Genomic DNA, 17,040 nt, shown 5'->3' with positions numbered 1-17,040 from the left:
CAACCCGCACCATGACAGAATGCTTCAGTGCGACTCAAACCAGCTTTGGTCAGGCTGAGCCAACACAAGGCGCTGACAAGTACTGGACTGTTGAGATGCCTGAATGTCAAGATTGTCTCTGCACGGACTGTGCCTACACAAATACATACACCACAACACTCGATGTCTTTTCACCATCAGGCATCGCCAAGTTCCCTTATCAAGTCAAGGAAGTCTACAGGGGCATGTCTGCTATGCCAGCTGATGCTACACCAACCGCTGTTCCTTACGGCTTCACCTCTGGCGTCGAGACCTGCAGTATCTGCGGTGACGAGCCAGTAACTGCAACCATGACATATCCGCGCGGTGGCTCTCCATATCAAGAGAGTGTACCTACAGCAACACTAGCTGCGCAGTCTGCCTTCGAGCGCCCTTCAACATTGCGAACTCAAGTTGCTGATACAGAAGCTACTGATTCACCTTCAAACGAGAACGATATAAGACCTCTTGAAAACACTGTTCTTGAGCACAAGGCCATTCAATACACTGGCCAGGGACCAGACCAGGCTGACTTTGTCAAGTTCAGTCTTGCAAGCAAATCTGGCCCTGCTGCCAGAGACACCGGGTCAAAGAGACCTGGAAACCCATCTAGGGATATCAACAGCTACGCCAAGATGCGGTTCGACGCAGCTGAAGCAGCTCCATCGAAAGACGTTGATGGTGCAGCAGCTAGTAAACATCCACCAGCCGGCGTTGCTATAGCTGTGCTTGTGCCTATCGCACTTCTGTTATAGAACAGCCAATAAAACAACAAGAAGAGAAGAAAAAAATGAGGGAGATGTTCAGGAATGCATTCAGCGCCGGCGTTGCATAACTCATCCATATTCGGAAACGTTTCTTTTATCCATTTAATAATGATTACCACGGCCAACTGTGGGAGAACAGGATACCACCAAAGCGTACAAGACGCCATTTGGAAGAAAGTAGAATAGTCAAAATATTAGCTAGATACCCCCCAATAAATCAGAATTAAATATAAACTCAGGATAAACTTGTGATGTTGGAAGAAGGCTTAACACAGTTGGTGTGCCTTGGTCAGATGGGATCGAGCACATCGGAGAGAATGTGATATGTTTCTTTCCGATTAGGTTATGACGGACTCCCTGCCCTGAACCCATTCCCATACTGAGCTTGGCGTGAAGGCTTTTGGTAATGTGATGCAGATCTGATAAACTTCAGTGCGAATACGCCATGTACACACGGAGAAAAGCCTCAAAGTCTCACTCCCATTGGAGACTGGAGACTCTTCTGGGATGCTTACACAGAAGTTCAAAAGTCAACCTCGTGCCAGATCCAGAAAACCTTCTTCTGAGGGATTGTTGAGTTTGGTAATGTCTATTCTTTGGTGGACTTATCATCCGTTTGTAGGTTAGGTAGTCCAAGACACACGAGGGCATTCGAGAGACAAGTTGATGAAAGGTGACGTCAAATATATGATATTAAAGATACTTGAATCACCAAATTGAACTGGTAAGCTAGACACTCCAGGGATAGCATATGGCTTTGAAGAGACATAGTATACCCCGGGACACCTTAAGCATATCTTCTTCCTCTTTGTTAAGATCTGCAAGTTGGGTCATCTTTTTAATACACTTGAGGCCCATCTCGCTCTCAACAATATGGCGTCAAAGATAAGTCAAGTGACTAACTACGGATCGATCATATGAACTCATGATAGAGGCCTCTTCCTGGGATGCGATGTTTCAGGCATAGCCAAGTTCGAGCGGAAATGCGAGCATACACACTCCTGGCTGAAATCGTATTCGCCAACAACGCCCCCTCCTTAGTATTTTGTAGTCGAGCTTCTTGGGAATGAGGGAGCAAGCGGGCTTCTCGTGGAAGGCCGAAGGCCGCAGAATTCTCAAGATCAGGTGGGCACATGAGCAATAAGTGATGCTCATGCTACTGAGCATATAGCAAATGCCGCAGACATGTCAACTCTTAAATTTGGTAAAGTGACGTTTCTTCACCGCAGTGGCAGCAGATTTTTGTCATGGAGATTCTGATACTGGTGACGTTCAAGTCATAAAATCTGCTCTTTACTGGCATGGATTCTGTGCCTCATTCTTGTGTATCGGTTTCCTTTGTGAGGCATGCGTCGCTTTTATTGCATGTAGATTGACACACTCTTTTGTGCTCAAGGGTCGGTAGACCACGAACTGGAGGGTCATATCAATAGCAGAGTTACCACGGTCTTGTTTCCTGTGGCAGAAATACGATACAGGTCCAGTACCACTTGTCTGACGGTAAGGCTACTCTTTTATCTTTAAACATTCCGCGATTGATAATCATATGGCCGAGATGAGCTGAGAGACAGAGAACCTGGGAACAACTTCTGGTATATCACGGAAACAGTGGTCTGAACTGCGAGCTTTCTCAAGGAGAACGCGAAGTTTCAGGAGTCAACCCTACATTTGTCCTCTCTAGATGATATATGAGATTCAGTACTGATGCGAGTGCAGAGACAAGGAGAAGGTAACCTTGCATTTCAAATTTGAGGAACGAGTTCTGGAGACGGAGTAATATTACCGCGCGGATCCTCAAGGACTGTAATTTTCCAGTGCTTAATTCGAGTCACTACTCATCAGACCAAGCCAGGGTCCTGTATGAAACATTGCTCGCAATTGTGTGAGATATAAGTATCCGTACAGTTTCTTTTATTGATCTATCCACAAAGAACTACTCCAAAATGGTAGATCGAGATTTTTTATTCTTCATTTTACAGAAATGGCAAAACCGAAGCTATTCCCATGTCGATACATGCCAGTGGAAAATGATAGGCGGAGGTAATAGACCCTTGTTGATGTGACCGTTTCACAGGCAGATTAGGTTGGACTTGGGCCCCGTTAGGATCCGCTGTGACTCCTGTCGCGTACTGTAATTGCGACATTTTATCAGTGACACGTTGATCAGAGTCAAAATTTGCGTTGTGTCTTATCGTCAAGTCAATTCATGCCGTATCATGCGAGTCCAATGAGTAAAGAGTCACATTCAGTTCGTGTTCAAGATGCATCTGCCGAGCAACTTTATGCAACAACAGCAAAGCATCCGTAGGATCCGGATAAACAACGTCATGAAAGTCAACAAAGCTGCGTAATGATCGTGGCGTCAGTTCATTTTTGGTGTCCTCGTGCAGATCCGATCCATCAGTTGAATTGACAATGAATTGACAACCGTTAGGTTTTATAGCCGTTAGCAACACCGGCCACTCAAGCCCAAGGTCATCACACAGAGGGCTTCGGATGGATATTATATAAAAGTCGGAATGATGATGAAACTGCCGAGGCCTGTCACTCAGCTGAAGCATAAATTTAGATACCGCTATGCAGATTTCGGAATCCAGTGCGTTTAATTGGTGTTGACCTCTGTTCACTGTGGTCCCCTAGATTCTTCTCCAGTGGCGCAGCTGTGGCATTGGATGGTAATGTGTGTGTGTGTCTGTAATGCCTTGGCGAGTCCTTGAGGTGGGCATACCGCAAATTCCACGAGGCATCTTTGACGGTAACGCAGAACTTGTCGAGTCTTAGGGGTATTGAGCCCCTGGATTTAGTGCTGACATGGTCCATGAATTAGTCGATAATCTAGAGGACGACTCAAGTTATTGATTCCATGAGAGGGAAAATACAAAGCCACATAGCCATATCGAAGGCAGCCCTGTCACTGCAGCGCTGTTGCATCTACAGTATATAGATAAAAGTTGTTGGAAAGCTTGTGTATTGTCCTTCTTCTAGAAGAGGGGAAATTCTGTATCTAAATCCCTCAACTTCCGGCATCTTGCCGAGGTTTTACCTAGATACAAGCGATCATTTCATTCTCCCAATCTGACACCCCTCTTCAGTGTATAACAATTCTAATAGTGATACGCTGGTCTTGAAGATTTGAGTATTGTGTTGTGTTGCTTCGGCGAGACATCGGTAGACTGTCGTAGGGTGGTCTGTGCTTGTGTTGTCTTGGTAACCAGATTTTGGTATTTGTATTTTTCTGCCCCGCCAAAATTGTTGGTCTTCGGCAAGCTCTCGTCGACATCTCGTCTACTCGTCTTTGAAATTCTCCAGTCGCAATTTCCAATAGTTTCGTCACTATGTCCCGTATCAACTCCTATGCGAACGTTCTCCGAGAGTTCGTCTACGATCCGGAGGTTCAGCTGATCAACCAGTCCCCCGGCGAGATCCCATGTTTTTACTGCGTCTGCAACATCCACCGCGATCTCTCTCTCCGATGCTGCGCCGGCCCCTCGCCGGAGTGTTGTGTTTTCTGTGCTGACGACCGAAAGAAGTGCGGCTCTGTATGTATTTCTCTACCTCGATTGCTAGGTCTTCGCTGACATTTCGCCGGTTCCTCGTGAGTACTTCGGCGCAGTCCAGGCTTACTACCTGGCGATCGAGCGCCTCCAGGATCGTTTCGCCGATGAGGAACTTGATCCTACTCAGGTCTAGCGGGCCTGTGCTGCGATCGAGTCTTGCGGCGCGGCTTGGCGAGTAGTCGCCGACCGTACGCACAACCCTGCCTCTGGTGGTGGCAGCACTCTGGCTGCTACAATTCAGTCCCAAGACATTGCGTCCCTTCGGGACCTTCAGGCACTCCAGTGCCTTATTTCCGTATGTTTTTCGTCGAGGCTTCTCCGACTTCTCGGCTAACCTGTTTCTAGGGTGGTGTCGAACTTACTCCTGAGGAAGTGTCCGCTCGGGTTGCCTCTGCGATGCCCCTCTACGCCCGCAATGTCTCTGCCGCAACCCGCCTTCGTTCGGCGATCCTTCGCCTAGATACCTGCGAGGATGTCCCTGTTGAGGGCGAGGGGACCTGCGATGAACTCCCGTCTGCATTCGAAGCCAAGCCGGCTCTTCGTGCTCTGCTCGACGAGCATTCGGATAACCCCGTTCCTGACGTTCCAGTCGCTTTTGCTGGCGTTGCTCCTGTCAGTCGTCCCGGCCAGTCTACTCCTGCCCGTCGCCGAGGCGCCGCCGAGCCTCCCCGCACCCCTGAGTAATTTGGCTGGGGGTTTTTGGTTCTCTGGTCTTTGTCGTGTGGTTGGCGTTGGTTGCGCGAGCGTTCGCCGGGGCTTCGCCCCTTCTGTACTTTAGTGGTTTTTCGGGGGTGATGAATCTGAACCAAATCTTTTGGGCATCCATTCCGTTGCGTGACCTAATCTGAAATGATTTCTGTCTGCCGTCTAATCGCTGTGATCTCGGCGAGCCCTAGTTGCTTGAGAAAATTTTGGAATTTCTCACTGGTAAGGTTCTTAGTCAGGCCGTCAGCTATTAGCTGAGTTGATGGGGTATATATCACATCTACTGTCCCATTTGCTACTTCTTGTCTTAGCCAATGGTTGTAGATCTGTACATGTCGTAGCTTTGTGCGCAGCTTGACCAATTCCTCCTTGACTAGTCGAATAGTTTGTAAGTTATCGCATTGGATAGTCACCTTCGGTGGCTTGGCGGGGCCTCGCCGAGGGATCTTATCTTCCAGATTGACTTGCAATGAGGATATAAGCCGGCTTGCAAAGATAGCCTCTTTGGCTGCTTGTGATAGGGCAAGTAATTCCGCCTCGGTAGTAGATGTGGTTACAGTATCTTGCTTATTTGCTCGCCAGCTTATTACTCCTCCAAACAGTTGCATAGCAAAGGCCTGTGAGCTTCGACGGTCCACCGAGTTGTCGGCGAAGCTTGCATCTGAGGCTACCAGTAACCCATCAACCAAAGAGTTGTCATCACTTCCGAATTGAAGGGCTAAGTCCTTGGTTTGGGTAAGATACCATAGTGCTCTGTCTGCCGCTTCATGATGTTGTGGTCCCGGGTTTTGGTTAAATCTTGCTAATCGGCTAGCTGCAAAGGCGACGTCTGGGCGAGTCATCACCGCGGCATACATAATAGTACCTACTTTCCGTTGGTAACTATTTATGCTTTTTGGGCTTGATGATTCGGTATGTGGTAATAACTCTTCTTGTGCCATCGGGACGACTGCTCTGTATCTCGGTAGGGGGTCTGGAAGTAATCGTCGCATTTTGTCGATGTATACAGCTTGGGAGAGCCATAGGCGACGGTTCGGTCTGTCCCTTACGACCTCAATGCCTAAGAACCATTGTAGGGTCTTGCCTCCTTCGATATGATATATCTCTTGCAACTTCTTCATTAGATCTTTTGCCTTTTCTTCTTGTTCCTTCGGGTAGCAGAGGACGCAGTCATCCACATAGAAGAAAAATACTATATCGCCTTGGACCCAACAACAGTCCTCGCCGAGTACTCGGCGAAATCCCGTGTGTAATAGACCTTTCTCAAAGTGTTTTTGCCATAAGAGAGGTGACCTTCGGAGTCCATACAATGCCTTTTGTAGCTTGAGGACCACGCCGGGTTTTCGGTAACCCATCGGCATTTCCATGTATATGTCTTCATCTAATGTTGATTGTACGAATGCATTGACTGCATCATACTGGAGCATCTCGTAGTCAAATCTGGTCGCAATTGCCATTAGAACCCTGAAAGACATTCCGGCCAGTGTAGCTGCGTATGTGTCTCGGCCATCCTTCGCCTGTTGGTCTCCCCGGACCACCAATCTCGCCTTGATTTTTAGGAATCTTCCGTGTTTATCTAACTTGTAGACATACACCCAGTGACATCCGAGTATTCGGTGACCCTTCGCCGTGGTCTTGGCTACTTCTATCCACGATTGAGAGAGTTTGTGGCTCTCCAAATGAGCTTCTTCTGCCTTCTGGATTGCATCCCGGTACGGATGACTCTTTATGTTAGTATGTGAGCTAGGGAGCCTCTCTAGGAGCTTCCAATGTGTACCGACATAGGGCCCCTTTTCCTCGCCCAGTGCAGAGCTTATCCTATCCCTTTGGGCCTCCCGCTTTCCCGCACTGGATTGGTTTAGAGGCTGAGGTAAGCTCCCTCCCTCCGGCGAGTTCTCGGAGCTGGCCAGACTCTCTTGACTCTTGCGACCTTGGGTCTTCCGTCGGGTGCCCACATATATTTTGTGCTGCAGCGTCCCTGCCAGGAACGCTGCATTGAATGGAATACGATTTCTCGCTTGCATCTCGGCGAGGGTTCTACTTACTGGCTCACCACCCCTCTTCACCTTCAGGTCATCTTCTATTGCATGGAAGAAACCCGATGGGGGTGATTCCGGGGGTGTTGGTAATAGCTCGAATCTGAACTGGGTGTATGGTTCCGATTCCTCGCCTGTCTTCACCGAGTTGTCGGCTTCAGGGCTTATAAATTCTACATTTTCGTCAGTAATTTCATCTGGTTCTTCATTTGCCAGATGCCTCTGCCATGGATTAGGCTGAGTTTGCTGAAGTGAGATTAGTTCCTTGATTCGTTTCTCTATCGCCGCTAGGTCTTCGGCCCGTAGGTCATCTCGAAGGGTCGCCGTGTTTCCGTCGAAGCACTGGTGTTCATTGAAGGTAACATCCCGCGTTGAGAATACCTCCTTGTTCAACGGGTTCCAGATCCTGTAGGAATTACTTGATGTATATCCTACTAGGTATCCAATCCATCCTCTAGGGGTTTGACGATGCAATCTGTTGCGTTGCAGTTGTGCATCCTTTGTTAGTGCAAACGCTTTACATCCGTATGCTCTGAGGTGTGATAGGTCTGGTTTCGCCGACTGCTCGGCTACGCACTCCAAGTGGAATATCTCATACGGTGACTTGTGCTGTTTCCGAACCGACGGCGTACGGTTGTAGAGATAGGTGGCTGCCTTTATTGATTCAGGCCAGAGGTATTCCGGAATTTTTGCACCTGCCCTCATTGCCCTGCTTTTCTGGATAATAACTGCAGCTACTCTTTCCGCACCACCATTCTGAGCCTGTGTGTTTGGAGCAGATGGTTCACATCGTATTCCTTGCTGAACTATCTCGGCGTACACTCGTGGATGGGTCGTCGTGATCTCATTGTCGCATTCGATCACCTTCACTTTCTTGGAGTACTGTACTTCCATCATATTTAAGAAGCCTTTTAGCGCCGAGAGGATGGCGGGGGTTGTCCGATCGGTTGCATAATAGTCCCAGGTAAACCCTGATGCTCTGTCTGTGAACATCCATACCGAACTATAGCCTGCATATCCTGGTGACATGGGGTGGAAAGTCTATGGCTATTCGATCTCCTGGACTTGCAACTTGAACCGACTCTCGAGGAGCGCGGCGTACCAGTCGGCGAGCTTTCGCCACTCCACATGCGTCACAGTTAACTGTGGTTATTCGCTGTATTCCTGTTGGAATCTCTGACTTTATCCGTACTCCTCTTGCAGACGTGGCTAGGCATCGGAGAGCCTCCGGCCCTGGGTGGCCTAACCTTAGGTGCCATATTAAGGTGTTACCTCTTAACGGCTTTCTCTTGGTCCACGTTGTATATGTGCGCCGTTTTGGAGGGATAGGAAGCGTGTTTACTGCTAGTCCAGCTTGTGTTGGTTCTGGGTCTTGGGGAGAATGCTCATATTCGAGCACTTGTTGCCCTCCGATCTCCGAGACCTCGCCGAGTTTGCTTCCATCTGAACGCCGTAGACAATTGTTTCCTGGGCTTGTATCCCACCAAATTCCTCGTTTTCTTAGCTTAGTAAATGACACTAGGTTTGTGGCTAATGTAGTGCACAAGGCCACATCATAGAGTCGCAGTGTTCTCGGCGTGCCGTCGCTTGACTCGAGTTTGATTTGCGCTTCACCGTATCCCTCTATTGGGACCTGTGTTACTCCTGACCAAAAGAAGTCCCCAAGGGCTGCTGCCCTAAGGTTCTTCATTCGCTTTGTGTCCCTGAATATATGTATAGTTGCTCCTGAATCTAATAATACACTTTCATTCAGGGGGTAACGGTCGGCTACCGTTAGGCCTGCGCTCGGCCAAGCGGAGCCGACTGGATGTAGTCAGGCTGATCCTTCTAGTTTCAGCTTCCTGATTCGATCAGCTATACCTTCCTTGTTTTCTTCTATCCTTCTCTGCGCCTGGTCGGCGAGAGCCTGTACTGGTTTGAACCCAGTATAGGCCTTCTCAGGGAAAGCATAAAAGCAGTTTGATAAGGTATGCCTCAGTCCGCATGCTTCACATCTTCCTGCCTTATCTTCGCCGGGTCCTTGGCGAGGACGCTTCTTTCCTTTCCGCTCCTTTTGCCTGGGCTTCCTCGGGGTATCTTGGTCTTCTCCAGCCTCTTCCCCTCGTTCAACTAGGAAGGCTCCATGGCTTACTTTAGCTCTCTGCGTATCTGGCTGTGACGCTAGTGCTAGCCGAATATCCGCCGCTACCACGCCGATGGATAGGGTGTTGGACCGAACATGATTCATTTGGGTGACACTGTAGGCGTTTGCCCACGACTCTAGTGGGGTTGACCTTAAAGCCGTAATAAGATCAGGAAACCACTGATCTGCCTCTTCAGCCTCTTGCAGGCCTACATCTCGGGCTTCATTGATTGAGGTCCTCCATCGCTTAAGCCAGTCACTCGCTCCTTTATAGGTTGTGTATCTACGGCGTATGGGTTTCGCCAAGACTTCTCTGTATGCTCGGCGAGCCTCCTGCTTCCGCTCTGTTTGCGTTAAGGAGAACTCATCATGGAGAGACTGAACCCATTCCGCTAGAGTATCATCTTCTGAAAAATGGTGCCTCGCAATCCCTTCATCTACTGTATCTAGCACCCAATCTTGAATAATAGATGTCCTCCTCTTTAAGTCCTTATAGTTCTTCAGATATGTCTCGTATGTCGCCCTCATCGTGGCGACCGTTCGGTGATCTTTCTCCGTAAGATACGGTATTTGTTGAGTCTGTATTTCGTATTCGGTATGGTTTCCGTCTGGTTCGACAACAGGGGGATCGACTTCCTGCGTGGCTGTCTCTTGTGTTGATGAAGATGATGCTTCTATGGTAGTTGCCGCTCTGGCGGCTGTAGCGCTTCGCCGTCCTACCGCCGATATATCGGGGGGTACGGGTGCGACCACCTTAAGGGTGGGCTTATTGGATGCCGTTGGGTCGATGTAGGCCCATAGATCCTCATTCTTTGATTTGACCTTTAGGGCCTTGTACCAGCTGATCCACTCGTTGCTGGATTCAAGCCTGATCGTCTGATTGGTCATCGTTCTGAATGTCTTCGGCGAGCACTAGGCTTTCCTTCTCGGTTACACTTATAGTAGTTTTTCTTGCGAATGAGACTCTTAATTGTTGGAAAGCTTGTGTATTGTCCTTCTTCTAGAAGAGGGGAAATTCTGTATCTAAATCCCTCAACTTCCGGCATCTTGCCGAGGTTTTACCTAGATACAAGCGATCATTTCATTCTCCCAATCTGACAAAAGTTCTAATACATCCTGATTATACCCTAACTACCTTAATTATACTTTGCCATTTTACTCTATAATTAATTAGGCAATATTTATTTAATTATAATAATATATATATAAATCTATAAAGAATTAAAAGGAGATTCTAGCTATATAGCTTAATACTTAATATAATAGCTATTTATATAATAATATTTATTTAGTTAGTTAGGTATTAATTTTATTATATTTTTAACTATATTATCTTTAATCTTAATTTATAACTCCTTTATAGCTATAATTAGCTGGCTAATTGCCTTAATAGACTTTAAATAAATAGTAATTTTAGGATATATTTTATATATCCTCTCCTTAAAGACTTTCTAGAGGTTTTTAATAAGGCTAAAGTTAAGACTATATAAAGGCCAGTTAATAAGAAAGACTTCTCTTTTTTTTACCTAAAGATAAAGCCAATTTTAAACTTTTTAATAAATAAATATATAGGCATTATTATACTAAAAAGTCTCTTCTTTTTTAATAAAGTTAGGAAAATAAGACTATAGATAGAATAGAATATATTAACTTATTACTTTCTCTCTTTTAAATTTAAAATCCCCTAAAAGAGGGATAACTATAAATAATTTATTATAATTAATTATACTATAAAATATTTATAAATATCTTATAAGCTATCTATAGGCTTAGACTTTATCTTTATAAAGTCTCTTACCTTATAGTATTATTAAAAAAAGCTTTTAAAAAAGAAGTCTTTAGACTTATAGCTTAATAAAATAACTACTTAATATAATTACTATCTATATAGTTAATTATAACTTTATTAAAAAATTACTAATTATACTAAAATAACTTATCTTTATAATAGTATTTATTTATAAAAGATTTCCTTAATTAAATAGCTTCTTTAATAAGAAATAGGCATTAAAGTATAAATCTATATTATATCTTTTTATTAATAAGCCAGTAATAAATTATTTTTAATAATACCTTTAGCTATATTTAATTTATAATATCTTTATATAAAATAAAAGAGTTATTCTTAATAAGTATTTTAATATAACTTTTATTTTAATTTAATAGCATTAAAGGCCTACTAAAATATAGTTTATCTTTATATAACTTTTAGGCTTAACTATATTAAATAATCCTATATATTATATAATAACTTAGCCCTATACTATCTATAATATCTTTAACCTAAACTTCTAATTTATATATTATTATAAACCTTATTCTTTTATAAAGAGAATAATATACTTTTTGCCTTTATTAAGGCATTTTAATCTATTTAAATAATGCAATAAAGTTATAGTATTAATATTAATGTTTTATTAAAAGCGGGGTTAGACCGGGAATGTATCGGAACTTTCGCCGGCCCACTGTAGCAACGCGTGGCCAGCCAGTGGAGGCTTAGGCTTAGGCTTAGGATCAGGCCTGCCCCGGCCTAGGCGGGCGTCATGCTGGAGGAGGTCCTGCTGGCCAGGGAACCTGAGTAGAAGCTGGAACCTGTTTCGTCAGGGTTCGGTTTCCAAGTAGGCCATTGAACTTAATTCGCACTCATCCCAAACGTCCACTAGACTAACGACTTGACCCTTTGTCAACACAAAACAACATCGATCCTATACATACATACATCCTCAAATAACGATAACGCTCTTTGTTTGTGTTTTTTGCTTGCATTTTCACCTGATAGATACTAGCGAGGTTATCTCTTCAGAGGCATTGACGACGATCCGATTCATCTTGGCTTGAGACGACCTAAGCCATTACGATTTCAGCTGAAAAGCCAACAAGCAAGACACATACATACTTTCGCAGCCTGATTTTTTTTTTGGCTTTATCAACGACCAGATTGCTTTCTCGAATCTTGCCCCCATCTTCTCTCCTATATATCTCGAAATTCTTCACGTCAACCTCCAATATGCGGTTTGAAATCGACCCCGACATCGTACCCAACCTGAAACTGGGCCTTCACTCTTTCCAGATCATCATATCCCTGGTCGCATGGTGTTTGCAGATTGGTGTTTTCAATGCAAAGGATGCAGAGGTCACTGGAAGGAATGGCTGGACATTCGCAGTGGTATGTCAACATTTCGGCGGCTATTTCACAACGTGTATGGGGAGCTAACGATAGCTGCAGTGTTTCCTTTCTGTCCCAGCATGGATCTTCCTCATCATGACTCCCCGATGGGGCCGCACTCGTCGCTTTGCTCAACCACATGCCATGCTTGCCGTTGACGCTGCTTTCACAATCATGTGGCTATCTGCCTTTGCTACTCAGGCTGCGTACAATGCCGCTGGTCAATGCGGAAAGGCATGCGGCATCAGCAAGGGTGTTGTCGGTTGCGGTGTTCTGGTAACGTATGTGCTGCGACTCGATCTCTACTCGATTTTTACTGATCTCCTCTGTAGTCTCCTCTTTGCCGGTTCAACCTTTGTTTCCGCATTTACCCTCAACTACTATAACAACCACAACATCCTGCCAGGTTACGACAATCGCCAGATGGGCAGCGACAACATCGACCCTGACAAGGCTGCTTTCTCCATGGCTCCTCACGGCGATGAGGCTTACGAGCGAGTCGATATGGACGATCACGAACCATCAGGCAGTGCCTACGGCGGAGGCTACAACAACAACAGCTACAACAGTCACTCCCGCTATGGTGATGCTAACCCCTATAGCGCCGACGACGAGGATCCCGATCGTTTCGGTGCCCTCCCCCCTCGAAACAACACCCTCTTCGAAAATGACACTGAGTACCACTCCGGCGGTGCTCCTCCATCAATGCCCGCCAGCTACGCCAACCCAACAGGTGGTCATCCTTATGAGGATGTCCCCGCACAGTTCCCCGCTGGCAACTACGATAGGGGGCACTAGGTAGCAACAGCGTGATAAATGAAAGAAAGGATATATCGGTCTCTTTTTTATGCAACGGTGTTCATTTTGATTGGGTGTGGAATAGCCTGGGATACTGCGTCTGGGATGCGGGGATCACATGTTTTGTACGGTAGATAACGCCTCTGGTCGAGGAGGGGCGTTTAAGGGCGTCATGACTTTCGCGGAGACAACTTAGGGAGATGGATGAGACCTTTGGCTGCGTATAGTCTCTAACTTAGATGTTGCACCCATGCACTCACATACACATATATATAAGGCACTTTGGATTCTCTCATGCTTGTGGTTACTCTATGTTTTGGACAGTATAAAAGTTTGGCCGTGTGAAATGAAAAGTATACGGCGTCTTATATTTTAAGATGCTCGAATCCAACTCCCAACGCCTTCTGTTCTTAAGCCAGTTTTGATGCTCCATACTTGATGATTTAGTGACTCCATCCTATTCACTCCTAAAGCCCTGCTCTTCTTTCGCATATCCCGCTTCTACTCCTTGTTCATCTTGCGGATTCGCTTGGCGATATCAGCTGCGGTCTGTTGCATGGGGTTCAACTTTCGGTCCCTGGCCATGGCCGCTGTATCGTCGCCATACTTGGCTACGAGCTTCTCCAACCATTCCTTCTCCCGGGTACTCTGGTGTCTCTTCTTGGGAAGATCAGGCTGTTTGCTCTGCTCCAAGAGAGTCTTGACAACATCGGTCGCATCAGCGTCGTCCTCAATGCCACCCCACTCCTCGGCAGGCTCAGCGTCACTGTCGTTGTCGAGTTCGTTCAGAGGATCGTTAAGCGGGTTGGGCTTGGCCTCGCCGAGAATACGGATAATCTTTCCATCAGCATCGCGCTCGACACGTGCCTCTGATACAATGGCGTTCTCCATGGTGGCGATAGAGAAGGGATCGTTGGGGTATGCGCGGGTTGTGGTTGCGCCAAGCTTCTTCTCTGTTCCACCGGTCGGAGCCTTGAGACGCGCTACGAGACCGAGACGACGATAGTTTTGAGAAAGAGTCTCCTTCTTGTTCCTTTAGGAAGTTAGCTTTGCGCTTTCGTCCGTGGCTCGGAGATTGTCCATACCAGTTCTTTGCAATGGCATCGTTGCCTCGGGGGTTAAGGATCTTCTTGGATCTGTTAAGTTGACGAATGGGCTGGCGGCCTGAGCGGGCCTTCTTCTTTTGGAGTTCGCGACCCATGGTTGATAATGTGAAGTCTTGTGCTTGTTGAGATGTCAATAATTCAAGACGGTTAAGACGTCCAAAAAATGCCCGCCAAAATTTGATCGCAAAGTCTTATCGATAAGAGGAGTGGAGCGCTAGTGGAAGTGATCCAACCTGCCAACCTCTTTTTTATATACCTACCTTAACCAATATGAGCCCAAGTAAAGCTCCTCTAACGATAATTCCAACAAATCTTATAAGAAAAGCACGTCTTGCCGTGGTCACATCTTGTAATGGAGTCGGTGGTTTCCGAAACTCATCTCATCTTGCTCACTCAAACTATTGGTCTGGTACACCAAATTCATGCCAAGACACCATGTTATTCATTAATCGTCTTTATCTACCTAATATCCAACTCTCAAGAGTTAAACCTTGAACTTCCGAGGATCCAGCTTATCAACGTCAGCACTCTTTGCCCCTCCGTCAAACACGAACTCGGACATGAGCTTGCCCGTCCCAGGACCGTTCTGAATACCCCAGCATGTATGTCCTGCAGCAACGAATAACCCAGGCACAGTCGTTCTGCCGATCAAGGGACCACTCTCCTGTCCAAACCGAATATGCCTTGGGAGATAACATGCTTGTTTCGCCTTGATGGGAGCCGCGGCTAAAACGGGACTGAAAGTGCTGATATATGAGATTATGTCGTCACACTGAGCCTCGTCGCATTCGACTTGATCTGCGGTTTCGGGTAACGGGACATTTGTATCTGGTTCACCACAGGCATAGGCCTCATTAAAGGGTCGAGCATAAATCTCTGGATCAACGTTGCCCCTGTGTCTCCTTTTCTGCCCCATCTTAGCACGATGCTCGGGGATAAAATCTGGAGGGAGCTGTATATCTGTAAAGACAGCATACGGGCTAACGTTTGCGTCGAAGACAACGCTATGCGCTCTCAGGCCCTCGATCCTGGCCCGAGGCAAGACTTTGTTCGTCCAAGGACCGGCTGCCACGACTATATCTGTCACGCTGGCAATGGTCTTGGTCTCGCCTGTGGTGCGATCTAGATACTCTATGCTTTCGACACCATTCTTTGTGGAGTTTATCTTGGTTACCTTGGCGTTGGTGTGTATTTGAGCGCCGCCTTGCTGAGCAAGTTCTGCGATTGCTGTTGTGAAATGTAGGGGATGCACTTGAGATGTTTCTGTCTTTCCGGGTGCGCCCATCTCAGACCAGCTGTTAATGATGCTGTGGTCTACCCAGTCGAGATCCTTCGGTAAGATCCCTTCCTCTAGGAGTTCTTTTGCTGCGCCATTCTGCTTCGGCAGTTTCTCCCAGTCTTTCCCATTCTCATTGCCGTTTGCGCTTCCATTTCCGTTGGCTTGGAGTGATTTGATCTTGTCGCGCGTCACGACAGCATCAAAGCTTCCGCAACCGAGTTGGCGATAACCCCATCTCTGAGGCCCGTTATGCTCAGCAGCCAGCTCTGCATGCAAGCGATATGAGAGTGGAACTAGACATTCTGGATAAGCCCAGAGGGCGAGAAGACCGCCAGCTTTGCCTGATGCGCCTTGTGCGACAGTAGGAGCAGCTTCAAGAAGGGTAATAGTATGTAAGGCTGGGTTGAATTTCGAATGGCGTGTTAGATAGTAGGCCGTGGTTGAACCAATGATGCCGCCTCCTGATATTTTTATCAGCCTCGTGGTCCGATGTATGAGATGAGGTTATTGAGATATGACGGGGATCATAGAGAGCCCTGTAAGTGGCGAGGCGACTTACCAACGACGACGATGTTTCTCTTTGCGTCCATATCCAACAGAACACGACTAAGCCGACTTGAAATGAGCAAAACTGAGTTGAGAAGTAAGACTCAAGCTGTAATCTAGGTACTTGTCATGAGCATGATCAACGTTTTGGCGTCCGATCAGATGGGAATCGGAAAGAGTTGGGGTCCAGTACCTTAGTGACGTACAGGCCGCGCCACCACCTGCACCGCCACATACATACACTCTGGATAAGACTTATCGATAAGAGATAAAGCGGCCGCTCCTCTGACAATCCATGAATGTGTTTAGCGGGGCAGCTCCGAATTCCGAACCGGAGCTATTACCGAGCCGGGGAGTAGCTATGAAAGAAATCGGCAGAGTATTGCACCGACATCAATTGATTCCAAATAGAAGAGAAGAGATTGGCAGAATTATATAAGAAGACCGAGTGTGTAGAAAGAGGCTCTGATATTAAGTTATACAGTTGAAGCTATGTTTGTAGTGCATGTCTTGTTCTGATTAGCGAGTGATAGTCCTCACTCAGCTGGGCACTTTAACCGCTTTTGACCAGATATATCCTTCTATTATGCTTCAGCTCACATAAACATGAAACATATAAAACAACTCATGAGTGAACGTCAGGAACAATTCCAAATAACGCCTAATATCTATCTGAACCCTCGGTACCGGCGGAATTGGGGACCCCGAACACTCCACCCCGAATACGTCACCAAACCAAAAATGGAGTCAAGTGCCGAGGCTTGTAGGAGTGTAGAAGCAGTCTCCTTGCAATCAATTACCGTTATTGTGTAACTCGGATTGTTTCTTCAGGTTTGTTCCCTGCTGCTCTACTGCCAATTCTACTGCAACTGTACCTGTGCCTGTACCTGTGCCTGTACCTGTGCCTGTACCTGTGCCTACTAATCTAATGTCCCAGTGG

The 17,040-nt window shown here is 46.5% G+C and overlaps 7 protein-coding genes; 3 read left to right on the top strand and 4 right to left on the bottom strand.

Annotated features, from left to right (window-relative positions):
* Positions 1–11: 11 nt before the first annotated feature.
* On the top strand, positions 12–773 carry FFUJ_13357 (uncharacterized protein; the record flags this gene model as incomplete). Its single annotated transcript, XM_023576034.1, has 1 exon — positions 12–773. The coding sequence occupies one exon, from the start codon at positions 12–14 to the stop codon at positions 771–773; it is 762 nt and encodes a 253-aa protein (XP_023429247.1).
* A 3,347-nt stretch (positions 774–4,120) lies between these two features.
* On the top strand, positions 4,121–5,026 carry FFUJ_13356 (uncharacterized protein; the record flags this gene model as incomplete). XM_023576033.1 has 3 exons in its annotated part: positions 4,121–4,324; positions 4,476–4,637; positions 4,688–5,026. 3 exons carry the CDS (start codon positions 4,121–4,123, stop codon positions 5,024–5,026), a joined length of 705 nt encoding a protein of 234 aa, XP_023429246.1.
* A 155-nt stretch (positions 5,027–5,181) lies between these two features.
* On the bottom strand, positions 5,182–8,112 carry FFUJ_13355 (retrotransposon HobS hobase; the record flags this gene model as incomplete). Its single annotated transcript, XM_023576032.1, has 1 exon — positions 5,182–8,112. One exon carries the CDS (start codon positions 8,110–8,112, stop codon positions 5,182–5,184), a length of 2,931 nt encoding a protein of 976 aa, XP_023429606.1.
* Positions 8,113–8,896: 784 nt separating this feature from the next.
* FFUJ_13354 (uncharacterized protein) lies at positions 8,897–10,093 on the bottom strand (the record flags this gene model as incomplete). Its single annotated transcript, XM_023576031.1, has 1 exon — positions 8,897–10,093. One exon carries the CDS (start codon positions 10,091–10,093, stop codon positions 8,897–8,899), a length of 1,197 nt encoding a protein of 398 aa, XP_023429605.1.
* Positions 10,094–12,212: 2,119 nt separating this feature from the next.
* FFUJ_13353 (uncharacterized protein) lies at positions 12,213–13,169 on the top strand (the record flags this gene model as incomplete). XM_023576030.1 has 3 exons in its annotated part: positions 12,213–12,371; positions 12,432–12,652; positions 12,704–13,169. 3 exons carry the CDS (start codon positions 12,213–12,215, stop codon positions 13,167–13,169), a joined length of 846 nt encoding a protein of 281 aa, XP_023429245.1.
* A 501-nt stretch (positions 13,170–13,670) lies between these two features.
* FFUJ_13352 (related to NOP16 constituent of 66S pre-ribosomal particles) lies at positions 13,671–14,370 on the bottom strand (the record flags this gene model as incomplete). XM_023576028.1 has 2 exons in its annotated part: positions 13,671–14,202; positions 14,255–14,370. The coding sequence occupies 2 exons, from the start codon at positions 14,368–14,370 to the stop codon at positions 13,671–13,673; spliced, it is 648 nt and encodes a 215-aa protein (XP_023429244.1).
* A 389-nt stretch (positions 14,371–14,759) lies between these two features.
* Positions 14,760–16,144, bottom strand: FFUJ_13351 (uncharacterized protein; the record flags this gene model as incomplete). XM_023576027.1 has 2 exons in its annotated part: positions 14,760–16,015; positions 16,114–16,144. 2 exons carry the CDS (start codon positions 16,142–16,144, stop codon positions 14,760–14,762), a joined length of 1,287 nt encoding a protein of 428 aa, XP_023429243.1.
* Positions 16,145–17,040: the final 896 nt, after the last annotated feature.

Source organism: Fusarium fujikuroi, chromosome FFUJ_chr04 (assembly GCF_900079805.1).
Source record: "Fusarium fujikuroi IMI 58289 draft genome, chromosome FFUJ_chr04".
Taxonomy (NCBI): Eukaryota; Fungi; Ascomycota; class Sordariomycetes; order Hypocreales; family Nectriaceae; genus Fusarium; species Fusarium fujikuroi.
This window is presented reverse-complemented; position numbering and strand designations above follow the sequence as displayed.